Here is a 21,488-nt window from a genome sequence, read left to right as displayed (position 1 = left end):
TGCTTGATGGGATGGTAGCTGGTTTATAAATGACCTGGGGTACAAGACTGGGACCAGGATCCAAGTGGAATATTTACGGGGAAAGAGATAAACGGGAAAGCACACGGTACAAAGTAGTGGAGCAGCGATGGCTGTGTGCTAGGCAGGTAAAATAAATCCCCCATGGAGCTCTGCAGCTTACAGACTAGGGTATAATATTGAACAAAAGGGCCAATATTAACCAGTTTGCCTACCACCAAATCTTTGAATTCCAGTATGATCTTGCCATCTCTTACTAACACAGAGTGCAGAGCCACTCACTGCTCAGAAGTGTGAAGTGCTTTGAAAAGTGAATGGGAAAATAAATCCTTCACACGATACAGCTTCCATTATAGTCACCCCCAAAGCTTTTCTTTGTGCTCATTGAGGGAAGCGTTAAATTCTTAATTGCTTGTCTAGCCGCCACCTCCTGTGTTAAGAGAGAGGTCACTCAGGAATGGGGGCTGGATTCAGTTCAAACAAGCTGACACATATCTGGCTAAATTCCATTAATAGACAGATCGGAGATATTAACAAGTATTTAGCCCATCAGCAGCACCATCTCAACATGTTTCAGTTGATGTCAAACAACTGTTAATAATGCAGCAAATAACCGAATGGGAAGGAGACTCCCTTGCCAGCTCCATAAACAGCTATTTACCTTTATATTAACCAATTAAGTTTACAATTTTCTTAAACCACCAGATTTCAACTTGTTTTGCCAGATACTGAGCGGAGCAGCAGGAAGAAGTGTGATTAAAACTGAAAACTGACAATCTAAGTTGGATATAATGGCCAGCAAGAATAAGTGATCAGAAAGGTGGATTCTGTTCCTGACAGGCCTGAGCTGAAATTGCACCTAAAGGTGCGATCAGCTAGAACCATTCACCCTTATTCCCTGTGAGATTACTCCCATTTATACTCTTCATGCGGAGAGTTTTGATAGTTACAAACACTTCTCTCAGCACATAAACATATATTTAATTCCAGAACTCTTAGGAGCCAAGTTTAGCAAATGGTTTGTTTCAATAAAATACAATAAAAGGCACTATGGGCACTCTACTGAATAATGACCTCTGGCTCTTTATTAGACTCCTTTTATTCAGTGGAGAGCAAAAACAAGAGTAAAATATTTCAATCTTAGAGAAAAAAATAACTTCAAAAGGCAGGAATATTTGGAAAAGTTTCCTAGATTTCAGGATGGAAGTGAAGCTGAGAGCCCAATGTTTCCTTCTGTGTAGCTTGTTTTGAATGTGTAATGTGAAACTTGGGGGCCTCATAGAAAGTTTTGATCACTGTGCCCATTCCGTTGTAAATACACGACCTGCTATAGGTTTATAAAGCAATATAACTTTAGTTCAATATGTTTGAAACAAATCAGTACAGAAGAAACAAGCTCAAATAGGCACAAACAAGTCATCAAGATACCATCCATATGAAGGAGATACTGTTCAGATAATTACTATTTAGCATGTACAATAGATAGATGTTAAGTTGGTCAATACCAACAGTTTAGAACAGGGGTGGCGAACCTTGTGAAAGCATGTGCCCAAATTCTCTTTTGTGCCATGGTAATTTTGAGCACAGATCACCATTAATGAATTAGTAACGCTAATTATGGACATCTTAAAGGAAAAGGGATGAGTCCTGTTGCTTATTTACATGTATTCTTTTACTATTAATAAATGTATTACAGTAACAGATTGAAATAAAAGCATTTTAAGAAAATCTATTCAAATATTATTAATCTTTTGAAAAGACAATTGGAAAATAAATATTAATAGAGGCACTAGACTACATACAGTATTTCCTGTTATTATCACTGAATATCCAGTGTTTACTCGACAGAAGAAAAATATAAGCAGAGTAAAGCCAATGCCAATTGGCTCAACCATTTACTATTGAAATACTGATGTGTGCACCAGGTCTACGAGGATTTCAAAATGCATCATCCAATGTCACGTATTCTCACAACCACCTAGCAGGCGTCAAGCCGGTGTGAGACGTTTCCTGTGAAAGCATCTCACTGCTCTCAGGTTGTAAAAAAAAAATCATTCACTGATTCTTTTGGCAGTAAAGAAAATCATTATGTATCTTTTTATTAGGGGTAGAGTTTAAAGAACTGGGGGTTGGCACTGCATGTCGCGTGCCAACGATGATTTATCACTTGCCATCTTGGGCACGGGTGCCTTATGTTTGCCACCCCTGAGCTAGAACATTAACAATCCAAACAGATTCAGATTCCAGTATACATCAGTAAAATGAAACAGTCATATAGACAAGATAATTTAAAACTTTTTTTTTTGCCTTCCTGTATGCCCTGAAGTGTTATTATATAAAAGAGGTGGAAGTTTCACTACAGCTAAATGAAGCCCTGTGATAGTTCACCTGGAGTACTGTGTCCAATTCCAACTACACATTTCAGAAAAGATAAACCATCTGCCATTTCACCAGGGGTCCAAGCGTTGAAGGAACACTGACTACATATTATTTGGAGTTATAAGGGAGGAGGAGCTCAGAAACACTCCTTCAGACCCATGAAGTAAACTCAATTAATGACGATGTGCTGAATTTTCCCAAGGGATTAAGGGATAAAGCCAAAGCGATGTTTCCAGCATTTCCTACTTCTATTACAGAGGCAAAGCAGGTGGATAAGGTGGACAAAGGCTGCCAGGGGCTCATAAGCTGCGAGATGGTCAGTTACCATGGAGGTGACTTCGAGCAGAAAAGGAATTCTCATAAATTTACATCTTCTGAAGTTTTGAAATTTAATATTTAAAAAAAAGAGGCACAAAAAACTAACATTAGGATTCCTCCCTGCTGCAGGAGATTAAGTCAAAGACCACCAACTCCTCAAATCCAATCCAACAAAAAAATCTATCACTAAATTTAAATAGCATTTCAAGTATCATGGAGGAAGGTTCACTTCAAAGGCTAAAGCATAATTCCTATCTTAGATATTCTTGAGTGCAAGACCAAGTCCAATGTACACAGTGTGTACTCTGGTAACCCTGTACCAGGGGTTCCCAACCTTTTTTATGCCATGGACCCCCACCATTATCTGAGGGGTCTGTGCATCCCAGGTTGGGAACCCCTGCTATAAACCTATGCCTTAAGTGAAACGGGACATCATTATCCATGGGATGACATGGCTCTGAATGGGATGCATTCCGTGAGCCCAGTTCACAGTACAGTACTGGTTAGCTAAAGCCAGCTCACCCTCTTTAACTATCTTGGTTTACAGACGGCCTGTCATTCCAGCCACCTGTTTCATAACCAGTCACAGTGATCCCTGGTTTCTACACAGTGTGGGAAGGACTACACCCATTCAACAGCGAGGAGGAGGAGGAACAAGGATCTTTTGCTCTCGCCAAAGCTCTCAGGCTGTCTGCCCTTTGTCACCATCCCGCTGCATTCAAAATAAAACAGAGGAACCAGGTCACAATCATCACAACACAAGAAAATGCACTGAGATTTAAAGAAACACGATGCGAAATGCAGGCAACAAACTTCAAACAGACGTTTGGAGGTTTGGTCACTGTATTGACACTTCGTCTCTTAAAAAGTTACCTCACGGTAAATAAAACATTTTCATTTCTGCAAAAAAAGCCTTTGCAAAATGATGGCATTGAGAACTTTGATCCCGGGTAACAACCTTCGTGGTGGTGATACAAATATCAGGGACAGCATGCTGGCTCTCAGCTGATGACGAACAAAGTGTGCGGCATACAGGGTATTTGTCTCAAAGATCGCCGCCACAAGCCCACCAGAAAAATACAAAGCAACGCAGGTCCACGGCTGATGAGAGCTGGTAAAATATTCAAGGTGACAGCAAAATCCAGCAGTAGCAATGGACCTCTTACAACTGGGCAGCAGCAGAAGGTAATGAGGGGAAAAAAAGATTTAAATTTATAGTCAAATTCAGGACCTGTTCTGCTGGGTGGCAATGATAATTGCAGTAAACCATGGCACTACAATGGTTTAACATGAAAGGGGTTTCAGAACATCACAAGGTCTCAATGATACAGGCAGTTCAGGATAAAATTGGCGGCAAGTTCAGCTTGGCTGTGTACGGGGAACCAGTGTTAGACCAACAGCAACAAGCAGGCTTTGGCAACCTCCTCTGCTCTCCTGCTGCCCACGTGGAAGGAGCAGGTTTCACATGACCACAACAGTGGGGTCACTATCACACACTCACCCCCGAGAGAAAGACTGAAGGAAAGGAAAGGCCAGGGAGGAATAGCACACTTGATTATGGCAGGGTGGAAGAGAGAATGCGAGAGAAACGTGAAAGAGAGGGGCGAGAGGAGTGGAGATGAGGGGGAGGAAAGAGGTGATGGGGAGGAGGAGGGAGAGAGAGACAGAGAGAGAGGGAGGGATGAGGGGGGAGAGGGGGAGAGAGAGAGAGTCGGGAATGAGGGGTGCAGAGAGAGAGAGAGAGATGGGGATGAGGGGGCAGAGAGAGAGACGGGGATGGGGGGCAGTGAGAGAGACGGGGATGAGGGGGGCAGAGAGAGAGACAGGGATGGGGGGGCAGAGAGAGAGATGGGGATGGGGGGCAGAGAGAGAGATGGGGATGGGGGGCAGAGAGAGAGAGACGGGGATGGGGGCAGAGAGAGAGACGGGATGGGGGGCAGAGAGAGAGAGACGGGATGGGGGGCAGAGAGAGAGAGACAGGGATGGGTGGGCAGAGAGAGAGACGGGGATGAGGGGGGCAGAGAGACAGGGATGAGGGGGGCAGAGAGACGGGGATGAGGGGGGCAGAGAGACGGAGACGGGTGGGCAGAGAGAGAGAGAGAGAGACGGAGATGGGGGGAGAGAGAGAGAGAGACGGGGATGGGGGGGCAGAGAGAGAGATGGGGATGAGGGGGCAGAGAGAGACGGGGATGTGAGGGGCAGAGAGAGACGGGGATGAGGGGCAGAGAGAGACGGGGATGAGGTGGGCAGAGAGAGACGGGGATGAGGTGGGCAGAGAGAGACGGGGATGTGGGGAGAGCGAGACGGGGATGTGGGGAGAGCGAGACGGAGATGGGGAGAGCGAGACGGGGATGTGGGTAGAGCGAGACGGGGATGTGGGTAGAGCGAGACGGGATGTGGGTAGAGCGAGACGGGGATGGGGAGTGCGAGACGGGGATGGGGAGTGCGAGACGGGGATGGGGAGTGCGAGACGGGGATGGGGAGTGCGAGACGGGGCGGGGGGAGTGCGACGGGGCGGGGGGAGTGCGACGGGGCGGGGGGAGTGCGACGGGGCGGGGGGAGTGCGACGGGGCGGGGGGAGTGCGACGGGGCGGGGGGAGAGGGAGAGTTCGAGAGATTGCGAGAGAGAGAGAGAGAGAGAAACCAAGAAAAGGCAAGACTATGAAGAGTGAAACAAAGTGAGAAAGAACAAGAAAACAGCCTGGAGAAAAAAAGGGAAAAAGAGCAGGAATGAACAAGTGAGGGGGGAAGGGGTGAGGGAGGGCGAGAGGTGGCACAGAGGGGAGCGGGGAGAGAGGGCGGGGGGAGAGAGGGCGGGGCGGGAGAGAGGGCGGGGCGGGAGAAGGCGGGGCGGGAGATGGCGGGGCGGGAGAGGGGGCGGGGCGGGAGAGGGGGCGGGGCGGGAGAGGGGGCGGGGCGGGAGAGGGCGGGGCGGGAGAGGGCGGGGCGGGAGAGGGCGAGGTGGGAGAGGGCGAGGTGAGAGAGAGGGCGGGGTGGGAGAGGGCGGGGTGGGAGAGGGCGAGGTGGCACAGAGGGGACTGGGGAGAGAGGGCGGGGGAGAGAGGGCGGGGTGGGAGAGGGAGAGGGCGGGGTGGGAGAGAGGGCGGGGTGGGAGAGAGGGCGGGGTGGGAGAGAGCTGGGTGGGAGAGAGGGCAGGGTGGGAGAGAGGGCGGGGTGGGAGAGAGGGCAGGGTGGGAGAGAGGGCGAGGTGAGAGAGAGGGCGGGGTGGGAGAGGGCGGGGTGGGAGAGGGCGGGGTGGGAGAGGGCGAGGTGGCACAGAGGGGACTGGGGAGAGAGGGCGGGGGAGAGAGGGCGGGGTGGGAGAGGGAGAGGGCGGGGTGGGAGAGAGGGCGGGGTGGGAGAGAGGGCGGGGTGGGAGAGAGGGCGGGGTGGGAGAGGGCGAGGTGAGAGAGAGGGCGGGGTGGGAGAGGGCGGGGTGGGAGAGGGCGAGGTGGCACAGAGGGGACTGGGGAGAGAGGGCGGGGGAGAGAGGGCGGGGTGGGAGAGGGAGAGGGCGGGGTGGGAGAGAGGGCGGGGTGGGAGAGAGGGCGGGGTGGGAGAGGGCGGGGTGGGAGAGGGCGGGGTGGGAGAGGGCGGGGTGGGAGAGAGGGCGGGGTGGGAGAGAGGGCGGGGTGGGAGAGGGGGTAGAAAAGTAAATAAAAGCCCCTGAGAGAAAGGTTTAGCTTTGAACAATACTCTGGCTGCCGGTACGTACAGCTGCAGCTGGAGTAACAGACAAGAAGGCACAAAGAGTAAACTCATCTCACAGGCACGGACTTCAGTGACAAATACACAGCTCAGCTGACAACGTCAAGCTCTACAGCTCATTTCAGGAACGATGTTGATGTGGGTACAGCCTCCAGGGCAGAGTCCATGTGGCAATCCTGAAGTGAATCTCAGCCCGAGGTAACAGATGTACAGATCAGTGCTTGCTGCCATCCCTCAGATGATGCTGGAGGTAATATTTTTTGTTTTTTTTCTTCTTCTTATGTCATAAACAAGTTTCTTTCTCAAAAGAAAAATCAAAAGTCTGGTCCACAGACAACACATTACAGAATTCTCCCTGGAGCCACTTGCTGCCTAAAGATTGAAGTTTGGTCTCTGTGAAGAAATTATAGCCTTCATTTCTCAATGGCTGTTCATGTCTTTGTACCGTAGAATTTATCTCTAATGCTACATAATGGAATAAATGAATTGTAACATATTTTCTTCAGGAAAAGTCTATATGCTCCATGAAGATAGCTACTGGTAATGATGGCATTAAAACTTTTGTAAAATAAGTCATATCCAAGTAATTAAGGCTAGTACTAAATCTAGGATCTGGTATGATCACAAAAGGTGGCTGTCTACAGCTGTACTAGTTGTCTATTGTAGGAAGCCATCTGCATGTGTGCAGATGTGGTTTATGATCTACACAGGAGAGAGGGGCAGAGGAAGGACGGCCATGGGGGGGTGGGGAGAGTTGATTCTCTTGTTAATGATTGGCTGACAGCAGGTTCTGCCTCTGAGCATGCTCAATGATGGCTGTGTAACAGAAGTAATACTGGTCGGGAGTCTGAATGCTGAAGGCTCGTTGTGTTCGCATCCGGCGGACGGTTTGGTAGACGTTGAGGGTGCCCACATCATCTAGCTGAGAAAGGCATATATCCAAAGTACACAGGGTGCCTGGAGGGTAAGAATAAGGAGCATAAGTAAACGGACCAACCTCAGCAAGTAGATTAGCGACTTGGATGTAAATGTGGGTTTGTCTGTGCAAACCCAGAAGTTGGATATGTTGGGGATGGCAGGGGAGGTTGTCCAAGATTACAGGAGGTTACAGATCAAACAGAAAGTTGTTTGGAACATTGGCAGATGTAATTTAATACTGACAAGTGCAAGGTGATGCACTGTTGGACACACACACATACACACACAAATTTCGAGTTGAGACCGTTTATCTAGGATTTATAAGTTGGACATATAGAGTAATCGGCTGGGCCCTAAGGAATGTCGATGTTTCTGAAAGTGAGAACACGGGTAGATAGAGTGGTGAAGGTGATTTATGGCATGCTTCAAGCTGGGTGGAAAATATAACGGTTAAGACCTCAGTGCAATTTTACAAAACACTGGTGAGGCTGCGCTTTGAGAATCATTTGCAATTCTGCTCACCAGACTAATGGAAGTGTGTGCTTGAACTGAAGAGAATGCAGAGGGGATCCACTGGGTTGCTGACTAGAAGGGGGGACTTTTGATCTAGGGGGAGATAGAACAGGCTGGGAAGGTTTTTCCTGGAGCAAAGGAGGCTGCGGGGTGACGAGAGAAATATAGAAGAAAGAGACACTACCTGAGCTACAAATCTTCTGAATTTCTTCCAATGAGAGGCATGGATAGGGTAAATATCAAAACCTTCTTCCAAGGGTAGGGGTATCAATAACAAGACAATACAGGGTTAAGGTGAGTGGAAGGAATTTTAAAAGGGGATCAGAAAGGAAAGCTGTTGCTTTTTTTTTTACAGCGAGAGGGTGATAGATGGATGTGCTGTCAGAGGGAGAGATGGAGTCAGATCCAATGACTGTGTTTACGAGACAGAATCTAATAGACAAGATGTATAGACCTAATATGGGCAAATGGGTATGGATGAAATAGGCTGAAGGAACTAACTCTATAGCACATCCAATCAGCCACACTAAGCCAATACCATGAGATTTAAGAGGCATTAACATGAATAGTGTGAATGCAACTTCTACCAAATAAAGTTTTCAAAATAAATTGACAGTACAAACTCAAGCATATTAGTCTAAACCAATGGGCACGGGGTAAAAGCACAGCATCCCCAAAACATCATATCATTTATGTTTTGGAGGACAATTTCTGCATCTTTACTTATCTCTGCGTTGGATGAAACCTCTCTTTTATGGCAGGCTCAATCTGTCTGGATTGTGCAGAGGTGGTGCTGTTGAGCTGGTCATGGAAACGGGCTCTGGAGGTGCCACCCAGTGGCTGGTGAGAGTAGTGCGGATGTGTGTGTGAGTGTGTGAGAGTGTGAGTGAGTGTGTGTGTGTGCAAGTGTGAGAGAGTGTGAGAGTGTGTGTGTGTGTGTGTGTGTGTGTGTATAGATAGATAGATAGGTGAGATAGAGAGAGACATCAAGCAGAGGGTACAGAAGCCTTAGTTCCACACCACTAGGTTCAAACACAGCTGCTTTCCCCACAACCATCAGGTATTTGAACCAACCTGCATAACCCTGACCTTAACTCAGCAACAGAACCATTCAGACCATCTCTTCAGCTACCATGGACTTGTCTCTGCATCTCTTTTGCTCCAATAACTGTCTCATTTCATAGTGCTTTTTCAGCTTCATATGATTTATGTAAACCTTACTGTATATCCTCTGTGCTGTTATCTGTAGCTACATGCCTGTGATGCTGCTGGAAGTATTTTTGTTCCTGTATCTCATGGCACTTGGTGCACAAACATTAAAGTGAACTTGACATCAACTTTGGCTCCACACCTTTTTAAGAGCCACGGCAAGAGATTAGATATGAGCAAGGAATCTCCCCCTGACCACCATCACCCTTTCCCACTTGGCTGAAGGAATGGCACTTGGACTGTAAGCACCAAATCTGTGACCTCAATTAGCAAGCACTTGTGAACACTCCCACTGGAATCCACTGCAAGGGCCACACCGTCCTGACTTGCGAAACACAACACAAGCTCCTTCCTTGTCACGGTGTCTGGATTGTGGAACACCTGATCTAACAGAGAGTGCGGACCAAAGTAGTTCAGTGTGTTTGGGCAGCACTCACTTTCACAAGGGCAATAAATGCTAGCTCCCACGTCCTGTTCAAAATTACGATGAGAAGGTGTGACAAAGTAAGACTGTGTGTTTAAGCAGAGTGTGTGTGTGAATATAAAATGGTCTAAGGAACAGAAGGCAGAGGTCATAGCGAATGGTTGATATTCAGAGTGAAGGGGGTGTGTACAGAGAAGTGCCCTTCAAGGGTTACTATTTAAACCAAAGTTTTTATTTTTATGTGAAAATTAATGAACTTGGACATGTTGGATGTTGTTTTAAAATCTGCAGATGTCAAGAACCATGAAAATACCAAAGGGAGAAATATTAGTAGACTCCTGATAGGCACTCTCAGACTGATGGAATGAGTAGAGGGTGGGTGAAACTTCACAGGAGCAAGTAGTAATAAGCTCCCAGCAGGAAGAACAAGAGGCAACAAAATCTAAACAGAACAATGTTACAAAGGGATACAGGGCTCAGATACCCATGTGGAGACGTCCATTTTTGATGGTGATAGGACATTAAAATTGCTGCTGAAATGTATTGGATCATTATTAATAGAAACACAGAGTATACTAGGAAGGAAGTTATGCTAAGCTTCTACAAAACTCTGGTTATACCTGGCCTGGAGTACTGTGTTCTAATTCAAACTCAGCCTGATAGAATGAAGAGGTTTGGGAAAGATGAATTGAAGAATAGAATTGGTAGACACAGGTAATTTGAGGTTCAACACCGAACTCCAGCAAATTAACATGCAGGTTGTGCTTCTAATCTACATCTATCCTTATTGCAAGGAGAGATGAACCACAATAAGTCTTATTCCTTCTGTATAGTTTTTGATGCACCTGGGGAGATTGTAGATGGATTTTGGTTTCCGTGCTATAAGAAAGTTATACAAGTCCAGCACAAGTTCACTTGGTTGGTTTATACAAGCCAGAAAGTTATGGTATATGGGTATTTTAGTTTGCCCGCCAATTAGAATGCTCCATTAAGTTCTAGGCAATGCACTAGAAAGGACATGAGAGCTTTAGAAAACATTTAGAAAAGATTTATGAGCACAGTACGTGCGTGGCTGGAGAAGCTGGTTTGTTTTTAGATGGCTGACAAGACGTTAAAGGGGTATAGATGGGGCAATCACAAGCAGGCTTTTCCCACTGAGGGTGGTGAAACTAGAACTAGAGGTCATAGGTTAAGGGGCAAAGGTGAAATATTTAAGGGGAACCTGAAGGGGGACTTCTTCACTCAAAGGCTGGTGCGAGTGTGGAATGAGCTGCCAGCAGAAGTGGTGGATGTGGGTTCAATTTCAACATTTAAAAGAAGTTTGGATAAGCCAATGGATGTGAGGGGTATGGAAGGCTACAGTCCAGGTGTGGGTCAATGGGATCGGGCAGAATAACAGTTTGGCATGAACTAGATGGGCCGAAGAGCCTGCTTCTGTGCTATAGTGCTCTATAGCTGTTTAAAGTTATGAAGCGACTGGATAAAGAGAGCAAAACCGCTTTCAGTGAGAAAGGGTTAATAAATCAGAGGACAGCAAAATACAAGGAAGAAAACTGGATTTTAAGGATGCAGGGTTTAGAATGTTAAACACAAAATAATCTGCAGATGCTGTGATCAAAGCAACACTTTCAGTACTCTGGATGAACTCGGCAGGTCGGGCAGCATCAGTTAGAAACGATGAGTTGATGTTTCTAACTGATGCTGCCCGACCTGCTGAGTTCATCCAGCGTACTGAAAGGGTTTAGAATGTACTGTCTGATGGGGGTTATTGGATTTGATTCAATAGTAGAATTCAAAAAGAACCGGAGAAATAACACACAAACTGTGGATTTGAGGCAAGTCAAGGGAGTGTGGCTAACAGGATCCCTACACTGGGTTAAAGAGCCAAACGGCCTATTTCAGCGGTGTACTATGTTATTTCGGTGTCCCTGATGACGACACCTGTGAGAGGTGCATCCAGCTGCAGCTCGAGGTAGCAATCTAGAGCAGGATGACCACAGATCAGCTGGCAGACTAAGGGGTTGACAGGGAGTCAGTCACACCAGAGTTGCAGGATACAGGAAACTGGGTGACCATCAGGAGAGGAAAAGGGAATTAGTTAGTACAGGGTACTCAGGTAGCCGTTTCTCTCATTAACAAGTATTTGATATATGTATGTGCCTGACAAGAGGAAGGAACTGTAAAAGGCTTATGAACTGGCAGAGGTCTCTGCTACCAAGCAAACAAGAGGAGAGAAGAGATTAGGTTCTCCCAACTGATACCTGGAGTCAGAGTATTAATAAGGAATTTGGTGCTGGCTGGGAAGTAGAAGTTGGCTGCCCACTGGGTGGCTGCAGTGGAGAGTCAGATGCCAAATGTGCCAATTTTCCGGGTGAAGCCAGAAGACAGAAATGAGCCCGTCAAAATTCTCCATCGGAATCACCTTTTACCTCTAGGGCAGGAGGTGGGTGTTGACCCAGAGCCTGTCGTACACCCTACACCTAGTAGGAGGACTCTGCACCGAAGTGGGAGAACAGAAAGGCAATCAGTGGAAAGGCCTGGAAGGGACCTTCCCACTGAATTGTGTAGGGACTCAGAGGATGAGGACATGGGGTGTGATATACATTACTTTAGACAAACTCCCCAATAATTGATGGAGAGATTCCTAAACCTCCCCATGCTGACTCAAAGGTAGCAGGCAGAGCCAGGCAGACTCGAAGCTAGAGCACAAAGGGAAGCTGGGCTCCAATATCATTGGAGATGCAGCTGAGTGCAATCAAGTGACAGACAGGAGGACACGATTTGCCGGAAAGCATTAGTAATGGACAGGTGGAGGCACCCCCAAGTAGACAGGAAAGATCCCATGAAGTGCTTGAGGCTGAAGATGGGATTAGGGGGTCTCAGAGTCAGGAAACCCCCAGATTAGCTGGCCAATGACGCGCCAGGGGAACAGAGTGTGAGTGATATGTCACAACCATTTACAAACGGATCGGAGGTCCCAACATCAAAAAATTCCTTTTAAAACTGTGTTATTAATAATGGGTTGATAAATTTCAAGGTCATGAGAACATGACTATTTTTGGTGGGGGGGAGAAGTAACAGCCTAGTTAAGATTTTTACTTTTAATACTATTTAATAGGGTATTTCATTTAATAGTTTTCTGTTGAAGCAGTGTGTTCTGCTGGTAGTGTTTGGCTTACCGTTAAAGATAAGAAATTGTGATGTTCAGCTTAGGAATATCGGGTCAGCTAAACCAGATGGCGGAATTGGGAGAAGGTTCATGAGAAAGCGGAGCGGAGAGGTTTTGTGATGGACACTAAAGGGGTCAAGGCCTTTTTCAGCGGGAGATGTAGAGAGAAGATTGAGAGAGCTAGCGGTAGGATTCGATCCAACAGAATGCACGATCAATGGAGTCCAAGATGGAAAGTTCTATCGGTGATTGATGAATAGGAGTTGGCGCCGTGAGAACATGGACACCTCCAGCTTTTGGAAGATCTGAGCACATTTGACTGTTTTAACTATAATGGGTCCTTTTATATTTTTTCCCCTTTCTTCCTTAGTAACTGTTTGATTAAGTGACATTCATAACTACACCTTTCTTATAACACTACATAGTGTATGACCTGTTAATTCTTGCCGATGGGTAATTACAAGTGGGCGGCGTTTATACAGTATTCACTCAGATGGGGTGCAGGTGGTTGAAACATCTTGGTTCTCCTGGACTGGTGGGACCCAAGTCAAATTGACCCTGGATGTATGGAGTTTGAGAAAGGTGAGTTTCTCACCGCTGAGTCCATTGGCTTGTGAGTGAAGGGCTAACCAGCCGTGTTTTGAAAGGCGTGCAGTAAAAAGGGGTTTCACTTGTTGGGGGCGGGGGGGGGGGGGGGGGGGGAGAACAACCTACCAGGAGTGGTCAGCATTGAGTCTAGCTCTGTGGCTCAGAAGGGAAGCAAGGAATAAAGGAGATTAATAGAGAATTCTTTGGTTAGGGAAAAGACTGGAAATTCTGTGGATGAAAACGAGACTCCTGTATGGTATGTCGGATCCTAGATGCCAAGGTCAGAGATGTCTCAGATCAAGTGCACAGCGTAACTAAGGGGGAGGGTGAGCATCCAGAAGTTGTGGCTTGTGCCACATGCCAGTGAGGGTAAGAATAGGATGGTATGACAGATGAATGAGTGGATGAAGTGTTGGTGCAGGGGCCAGGGTGTCAGATTTGTAGGTCACTGGGGTCTCTTCTGGGAAAGGCATGACCTCTACAAAAGCGACTGGTTAGACCTGTCTCGAAAGGAACCAATATCCTCATGGGTAGGTTTGCAAACTAGGTTGGCAGCGGGTGGGAATCAGAGATGACGGAACAGTTGGTGTAAAGTCGATGCAATGTGTAGCGAGACTGTGACAATGATGACTGATAGGTAATGGATAAGCATAAATGCAGTCAGTAGAATGGGTGGAAAGATGTTTAGTACAAGAACTATTAAGAACAAGGGTGATGAACTTAGAGCATGGATCAGTATGTGGAATTATGAGGTTATTGCCATTCCTGAAACTAGGCTGTCACAAGGGCAGGACTGACTGCTGGATGTTCCAGGGTTTAGATGTTTTAAAAGGGACAGAGGGGAGGTAAAAGAAGTGGGGAAGTGGGATTGCTGATCAGGAATAGCATCACAGCTGCAGAAAGTGAAGACGTCACAGAGGCATTGTCTACAGTGTCAGTGTGGGGGAAGTCAGAAAAAGAACAAGGCTCAATTATCATCCCTCTCAATCCCATTCCCCTGCCTTCTCCCCGTAACCCTCGATGCCTTTACTAATCAAGAAGCTGTCAACCTCTGTTTTAAATATACACCGTGACCTTCCTCCACAGCTATCTGTGTCAATTAGTTCCACAGATTCACCACCCTCTAGCTAAAGAAATTCTTCATCTTTGTTCTAAAGGGATGTCCTTGATTCTGAGGCTGTGCCTTCTGGTCCTAGACTTCCCACTATAGGAAACATCTTCTCCACGTTCACTCTATTTAGGCCTTTCAACATTCAACGAGATCTCTCCTCATTCATCTAAACTCCGGTGAGTACAGGCCCAGAACCATTTAATGCTTCTTACATGTCAATTCTTTCATTCCCGGGATAATTCTCGCGAACCTCCTCTGGTCCTCTCCAATGCCAGCACATCATTTCTTAGATAAGGGGTTCAAAACAGCTCACAATACTTCAAGTGCAGTTTGATCAATGCCTCATTAAGCCCCAGCATCACATTCACCACACACAATCTGGAGAAACTCAGTAGATTAGGCAGCAACTATGGAAAAGAATAAACAGTTGATGTTTTGGGTCGAGACCCTTCTTCAGGACTGAGAGGGAAGGGAGGAGGTGCCAGAATTAAATATTGAGGAGTGGGGAAAGAGGCTGACTGGAGGGTGATAGGTGGGAATGGTCAAGGGCTGGAGAAGAAAAAATCTGATAAGAAAGGAGAGTGGACAGTAGGAGAAAGGGAAGGGGTGGGGGGGAACCAGGGGGAAGAAGCAAAGATCAGAGTGGAGAATAGAGGGGGTGGGCAACATCACATCCTTGGTTTCATATTCTAGTCCTCTTAAAATGAATGCTCACATTGCAGTTGCCTTCCTTACAACCAACTCAACCTGCAAGTTAACCTTTAGGGAATCTCAAGTCCCTTTGCACCTCTGATTTCTGAATTTGCTCCCTGTTTAGAAAATAATCTATGCCTTTATTCCTTCCACCAAAATGTATGACCAGACACCTCCCTACACTTTATTCCATCTGCCTCTTCTTTGCCCAATGTCCCAATCTGTCTAAGTTCTTCCGCAGAGTCCCTGCCTCCTCAACATGATCTTCCCCTCCACCTATCTTTGTACCATCCACAAACTTGGCCACAAAGCTATCTACTCCACCTTCCAAATTATTAGCATACAATGTGAAAAGAAGTGGTCCCAACAATAGCCCCTGCAAAACACTAGTCACCAGCAGCCAACCAAAAAAGGCCCCCTTTATTCCCACTCTTTGCCTCCTGCCAGCCAATCTTCTATTCATGCTTGTATCTTTCCTGTAATACCATGGGCTCTTATCTTGTTAATCAGCCTCATATGTGGCACTTTGTCAAAGGCTTTCTGAAAATCAAAGTAAACAACATCCCTAATTCCTCAAAGAATTCCAACAGATTTGTCAGGCAAGATTTTCTCTTAAGGAAACTGGCAGTGCATTCCATGCACGCACCTCTCTGTGTGTGAAAAACTTACCTCTGACATCCCCCCTATACCTACTTCCAAGCACCTTAAAACTATGTACTCTCACGTTAACCATTTCAGCCCTGGGAAAAAGCCTTCGGCTATCCAAACGGTCAATACCTCTCATCATCTTATACACCTCCATCAGGTCATCTCTCATCTTCTGTTGCTCCAAGGAGAAAAGGCTAAGTTCATTCAGCCTATTCTCATAGGGCACGCGCGCCAATCCAGGCAACATCCTTGTAAATCCCCCCTGCACTCCCTTTATAGTATCCACATCCTTCCTGTAGTGAGGTGACCAGAACTGAACACAGTACTCCAAGTGGGGTCTAACTAAGGTTTTATATAATTTTAACATTACCGCATGGCTCTTGAACTCAATCCCATTATTGATGAAGGCCATCACACCTTCTTAACACTGTCAACCTGCACAGCACCTTTGAGTGTCCTATGGACACAGACCCCAAGATCTCGTTGATCCTCCACACCGCCAAGAGTCTGACCATTAATATTATATTCTGCCTTCAAATTTGACCTCCCGAAATGAACCACCTCACACTTCTCTGGGTTGAACTCCATCTGCCACTTCTCAGCCCAGTTCTGCATCCTATCAATGTCTTGTTGTAACCTTTAACAGCCCTCCACACTATCCACAATACCCCCAACTTTTATGTCATCAGCAAACCTATCCCTCCACTTCCTCATCCAGGTCATTTATAAAAATCACAAAGAATAGGGGTCCCAGAACAGATCCCTGAGGCACACCACTGGTCACTGTCCTCCATGCAGAATACAAACCATCTACAACCACTCTTTGACTTCTGAGGGCAAGCCAATTCTGGATCCACAAAGCAATGTCCCCTTGGATCCCATGCCTCCTTACTTTCTCAATAAGCCTCACATAGGGAACCTTATCAAATGTCTTACTGAAATCTATATACAGTACATCCACTGCTCTACCTTCATCAATGTGTTTTGTTATATCCTCAAAGAATTCAATCAGGCTTGTAAGACATAACCCGCTCTTGACAAGGCCATGCTGACTACCCTGATCAGATTATCTCTCTCCAAATGCTCATAAGTCCTGCCTCTCAGGATCTTCTCCAACAACTTGCCCATTACTGAAGTAAGACACACTGGTCTATAATTTCCTGGGTTATCTCTACTCCCTTTCTTGAACAAGGGAACAACATTCACAACCCTCCAATCCTCCGGAACCTCTCCCATCCCTATTGATGATGCAAAGATCATCGCAGAGGCTCAACAATCTCCTCCCTCACTTCCCACAGCAACCTGGGGTATATCTCATCCGGTCCCGGCAACTTATCTAACTTAATACCTTTCAAAAGCTCCAGCATATTCTCTTTCTTTATGTCTATATGCTCAAGCATTTCAGTCCACTGTAAGTCATTCCCACAGTTGCCAAGGTCCTTTTCACTGGTGAATACTGATGCAAAGTATTCATTAGGTATCTCCGCTACCTCCTCTGGCTCCATGCACGTGTTTCCACTATCGCTCCTGATTGGTCCTATCCTCACATGGCTCATCCGCTTGCTCTTCACATTCTTGTTGAATGCCTTGGTGTTTTCCTTATTCCTGCTTGCCAAGGCCTTCTCATGGTCCCTTCTAGCTCTCCTAATTTCATTCTTAAGCTCCTTCCTGACACCCTTGTCTCTAACAGTACCTAGTTTCTTGAACCTTTCCCAAGCTTTTCTTTTCTTTTTTACTAAATTTCAAGGTGAACATCCTTTGTTCACAATGGTTCTTTAACCCTACCACATCCTCTCCCTGCCTCAATGGAACATACCTATGCAGAACTCCATGCAAATGTTTCCTGCACATTTGCCACATTTCTGCCATGCATTTCCCTGAGAACATCTGCACCCAATTTATGTTCCCAAGTTCCTGCCTAATAGCATATTTTCCCCTACCCCAATTAAATGTTTTCCCAAATTGTCTGCTCCTATCCCTCTCCAGTGCTATGGTAAAGGAGATAGAGTTGTGATCACTACCTCTAAGATGGTCTCCCACTGAGAAATCTGACACCTGACCAGGTTCTTTTCCCAATACCAGATCAAGTACAGCCTCTCCTCCAGTTGGGTTTTCTACATATTGCATCAGGAAACCTTCCTGAACACACCTAACAAACTCCACCCCATCTAAACCTCTTGCTAGTCAATATTAGGAAAGTTAAAATCACCCATCACAACAACCCTATTATTACTGCACCAGTCCAGAATCTGCCTCCCTATCTGCTCCTCGATGTCTCTGTTACTATTGGGGGTCTATAAAAAAACACCTAGTAAGAGTTATTGCCCCCTTCCTGTTTCTGACTTCCTCACACAATGACTCAGTAGACAATTCCCCCCATGACTTCCTCCTTTTTTGCAGCCGTGATACTATCCCTTACTGGCAATGCCTCTTCCCCACCTCTTTTGCCTCCCTCCCTGTCCTTTCTGAAACATCTAAAGCCCCACACATTCAGCAGCCATTCTGCCTGTGGCATTCACGCCTCTGTAATGGCCACAACGTCATAGTTCCACGTATTGATCTACGCTCTAAGCTCATCCACCTTGTTTAAGATACCCCTTGCATTAAAATAGGCACATTTCAAACCATCTGGCTGAGTGCATCTGCCTTTCAGCTCCCCAAGCACCCTCTCCTTAGTAATCACAACTACATACACTTCTGCCCCTGACATTCTCCAATTTGGGACAGTGGTTCGGATAGGTTTGCCCCACCGAAGTGGGGAAAGCACAGTACGGTAAAGAAACCAGGGTTGACAACAGAGGTGAAGAGCAGGAAGGAAGCATAAGGAAGCAAAAATCAAGCAAGGCTCTTGAGAATTAAGGTGGCCAGGAAGGATCTAGAAGGGGGCATGAGAAGGCCTTGACAAGTAAGATTTAAGGAAAATCCAATGCATGGGGCTCTAATGTTAACGACCTTTTAGACTGGGTTCACCTCTAACCTCTAAATCACAAAACTGGCTGCAGGCGGCAAGCCTCATTGTTTCTGCTCTGGATTTTCTCTCCAGATTAGGTAGTAAGGATTGTGTAGGAATCTAATTCAGCAGATAGTGTTCCACCTTCTAGTTGTTAGCTAGGATGAAGATGAGGGAATGTACACATTACAGGCCCTCCTACCACAGGCTTTCGTTGCTGTGAACTGTTTGTTAGCCCAACAGTTCGTAAGTTGGAAACTTGACCACAAACCAGGCTCCCAGGTGGAAGCAGCAACTGTGGCCACACAGCAGCTGGCAAGTTCATCCCGCTAGTCTCCCAAATGCTCACTTCATATGAATGGGGCATACACAAGTCAGACATCTGTACCCTGTGAAGTCCCACACCACCAGTTCAAAAACAGTTACTTCCCTTTAGCCATTCAGTTCTTGAACTAACCAGTACTACAATAATCACCATCTCAGTACAGAAACATGGTGACCATTTAATACTACAATTAACTTTGTTTTGGTATTGTTCTAATTGTGTCCTTTCCTATAAAGATTGTGTATAAATTATGTTCAATCTATTTTCCTGTAAATATTGTATATCTGATGCTTGATTCCAGTGATGCTGTTGCAAGTAGGTTTTTCACTGCACTTGGCCACACATGTGTGTATGACAATAAACCTCATACATGTATTTGTGCTCATGACAATGAACTTGACTTTGACCTTGACCTGTAAATTATAACTACTGAATCTAACACAGGAATTACTTATTCGCCTCCAGAGGTAATTGTTGTTTACTTATGGGCAACCCTGCAAATGCCAGCATTTTCTATCTGTCGCATAATCACTGTTGAGAAGGTGACAATGAGCGGCCTTCTTGAGCCGTTGTGGTAATGCCATGGTTGGGTTTCAGTTGAATGCTTCGCTGGGTCACCTCGTCAGGGCGGGACAGTTCAGGGGTAATGACCTCACTCTGGGTCTGGAGTCACTGATGTGTCAGATCCAGGAAGGAATGTGGATTTCCTAGGTCAGTTCTGACAATGATCTGGTAGATTTATGATCGCTACTACTGAAGTTAGCTTTCTTCAGAATTCCAGTTTATTCAATTAATTCTGCTTAATTAAATTTAATAATTGAATTTTATTAAATTCTATAGCTGCCACAGTGGAATTTGAACCAGTGTCTCTGGAACACTGGTTCAGTAATTTAACCACTGCAGCAGCACCATAACCCATTAGTAGGGAGGGACAGGTTACTGTGAGGAGCAATTGATGTGAACTACACTCAAGGGGGAAGCTGGAGGGGAAAAAAGAAGCAGAACATGTTGAACAGGCTGGAAAAAGTGGAGTAGGAAAAGAATCATTTGGCACCATTTGAAGTTTGTCAGACAAAAACTGTGACGGTAAACTGTGAGGGAGAAACAAAGAGGCTTCATGGGAGATCATGCATGTGGATGACAACATACAGTGCAACTTGTATGAAGTTTTCCACTTCAGTTGTGAAAAGCTGGCATGGTACTTCAGTGTTAAATCAGGAGTTGACAATGAGGTGCGAGTATCCCTAAACACCAATCACTGGAGACAAACATACAAGTGTAGCAAGCAGTTAAGAAGGAAAATGATATGGTGTCCCTCATGACAGCAGGTTTAAGTGCAGGAACTAGACTGTACAAGCATTTGTAGTTTTGGTCTCCTTGCCCTACAAGGATGTACGAAGTGAAATGAAGTTCCCACCAGACTTGGTGAAATACGTGAGGAAAGATTAAACTGCATTCAGGATGAGGGGGAATCTGGAAAATTACTAATGCTCCCAGAATGGATGCAGGGGAGATGTGGGACATTTAGGATCAGGATATAGAGTAAGGGGTTTAGGACTGGGAAATTTCTCCAGTTGAGGGTGGAGAGCGTGGAAACCTGTAGAGGCTGAGTTGTTGAACACATTTAAGGAGGAGATAGATTTCTGGACGGAATGAGCAGAGTGTTGGAGGGTGGTCGTGACTCAGAGGATTATCCTGGCTTGTATTAAATGCAGAACAAGTTCAAAGGGCTGAATGGCCTAATTCTGCAGCTATTTACTATGACAACGTAGTTCCGTTGGGCTAAACAGCCTGCTCCAGTACTGTCTAGAGGCCTGGTCAATGTTTCAACACCAGGTGGCAGCCTTACACCATGGCACTGAACACTCCCAGTGTATATGTGTGGGATGTCAGTGATCACTAGGACAGGAACTGAGGCAGCAGGTCACAAAGCCGGGCAGTGAAGCAGAGAACTGCACAGTGCGGTAGACAGCTGACTGGTAACCTCTGCTGTTATTAACTCAGCACCTGGCAAAACATTAACCCGGGTGCTCACAGTTTAAACTGCTTACACTAGACTACACCTTTGTGACTGTAGTCTCTGCTTCCTCACTGTGAGGGTGCAAGGGTGTGTGTGGCAGTGTCTGATTATATGCTCACATCCGTGTCCCTGTGTGCATGTGCATGGTGAGAGGCATGCACATGCTTGCTGGAAGTAGCACCTGGAAAGGGAATTTGGGTTCAGTGTCAGGGGTTGGGTGTGAACACAGTCTTGAGGAGAACAACCTCATCATAAGACGTGCCCTGGCAAATTTACGACTGCCATGACTTTACTAGGAAGTAGTCTCAAACATTATTTAATCCGTATTACGTTCATTGTCAAAGGAACAGCATTAAAAAGGAATTGACTCTCTGCAATCCAATTTTTTCGTCAGGTTTTCTCAGAAGTTGGATGTTTTGTACCAATATAGGAATCAGCTGCTCTCCACACCACTGGGACCTTGTTTTCACAACACTGGAACATTTACTCAGAAACAA

General features: G+C 46.0%; 1 protein-coding gene across 1 annotated transcript in view; it reads right to left on the bottom strand.

The window, feature by feature from the left end:
- Nucleotides 1–6,478: 6,478 nt before the first annotated feature.
- The window catches only part of ptpn9a (protein tyrosine phosphatase non-receptor type 9a), a 236,184-nt gene continuing 221,174 nt past the window's right edge, over nt 6,479–21,488 (bottom strand). Inside the window, exon 13 of the mRNA XM_072282286.1 lies at nt 6,479–7,380. Within this exon, the coding sequence (XP_072138387.1) occupies nt 7,190–7,380 (191 nt within the window). The 3' untranslated portion in view covers nt 6,479–7,189. The remainder of the gene's footprint in view (nt 7,381–21,488) is intronic.

This window comes from Mobula birostris, chromosome 18 (genome assembly GCF_030028105.1).
Source record: "Mobula birostris isolate sMobBir1 chromosome 18, sMobBir1.hap1, whole genome shotgun sequence".
In the NCBI taxonomy this organism is placed as follows: domain Eukaryota; kingdom Metazoa; phylum Chordata; class Chondrichthyes; order Myliobatiformes; family Myliobatidae; genus Mobula; species Mobula birostris.
The sequence above is the reverse complement of the archived record's forward strand: the minus strand, read 5'-3'. Positions and strand labels throughout refer to the sequence as shown.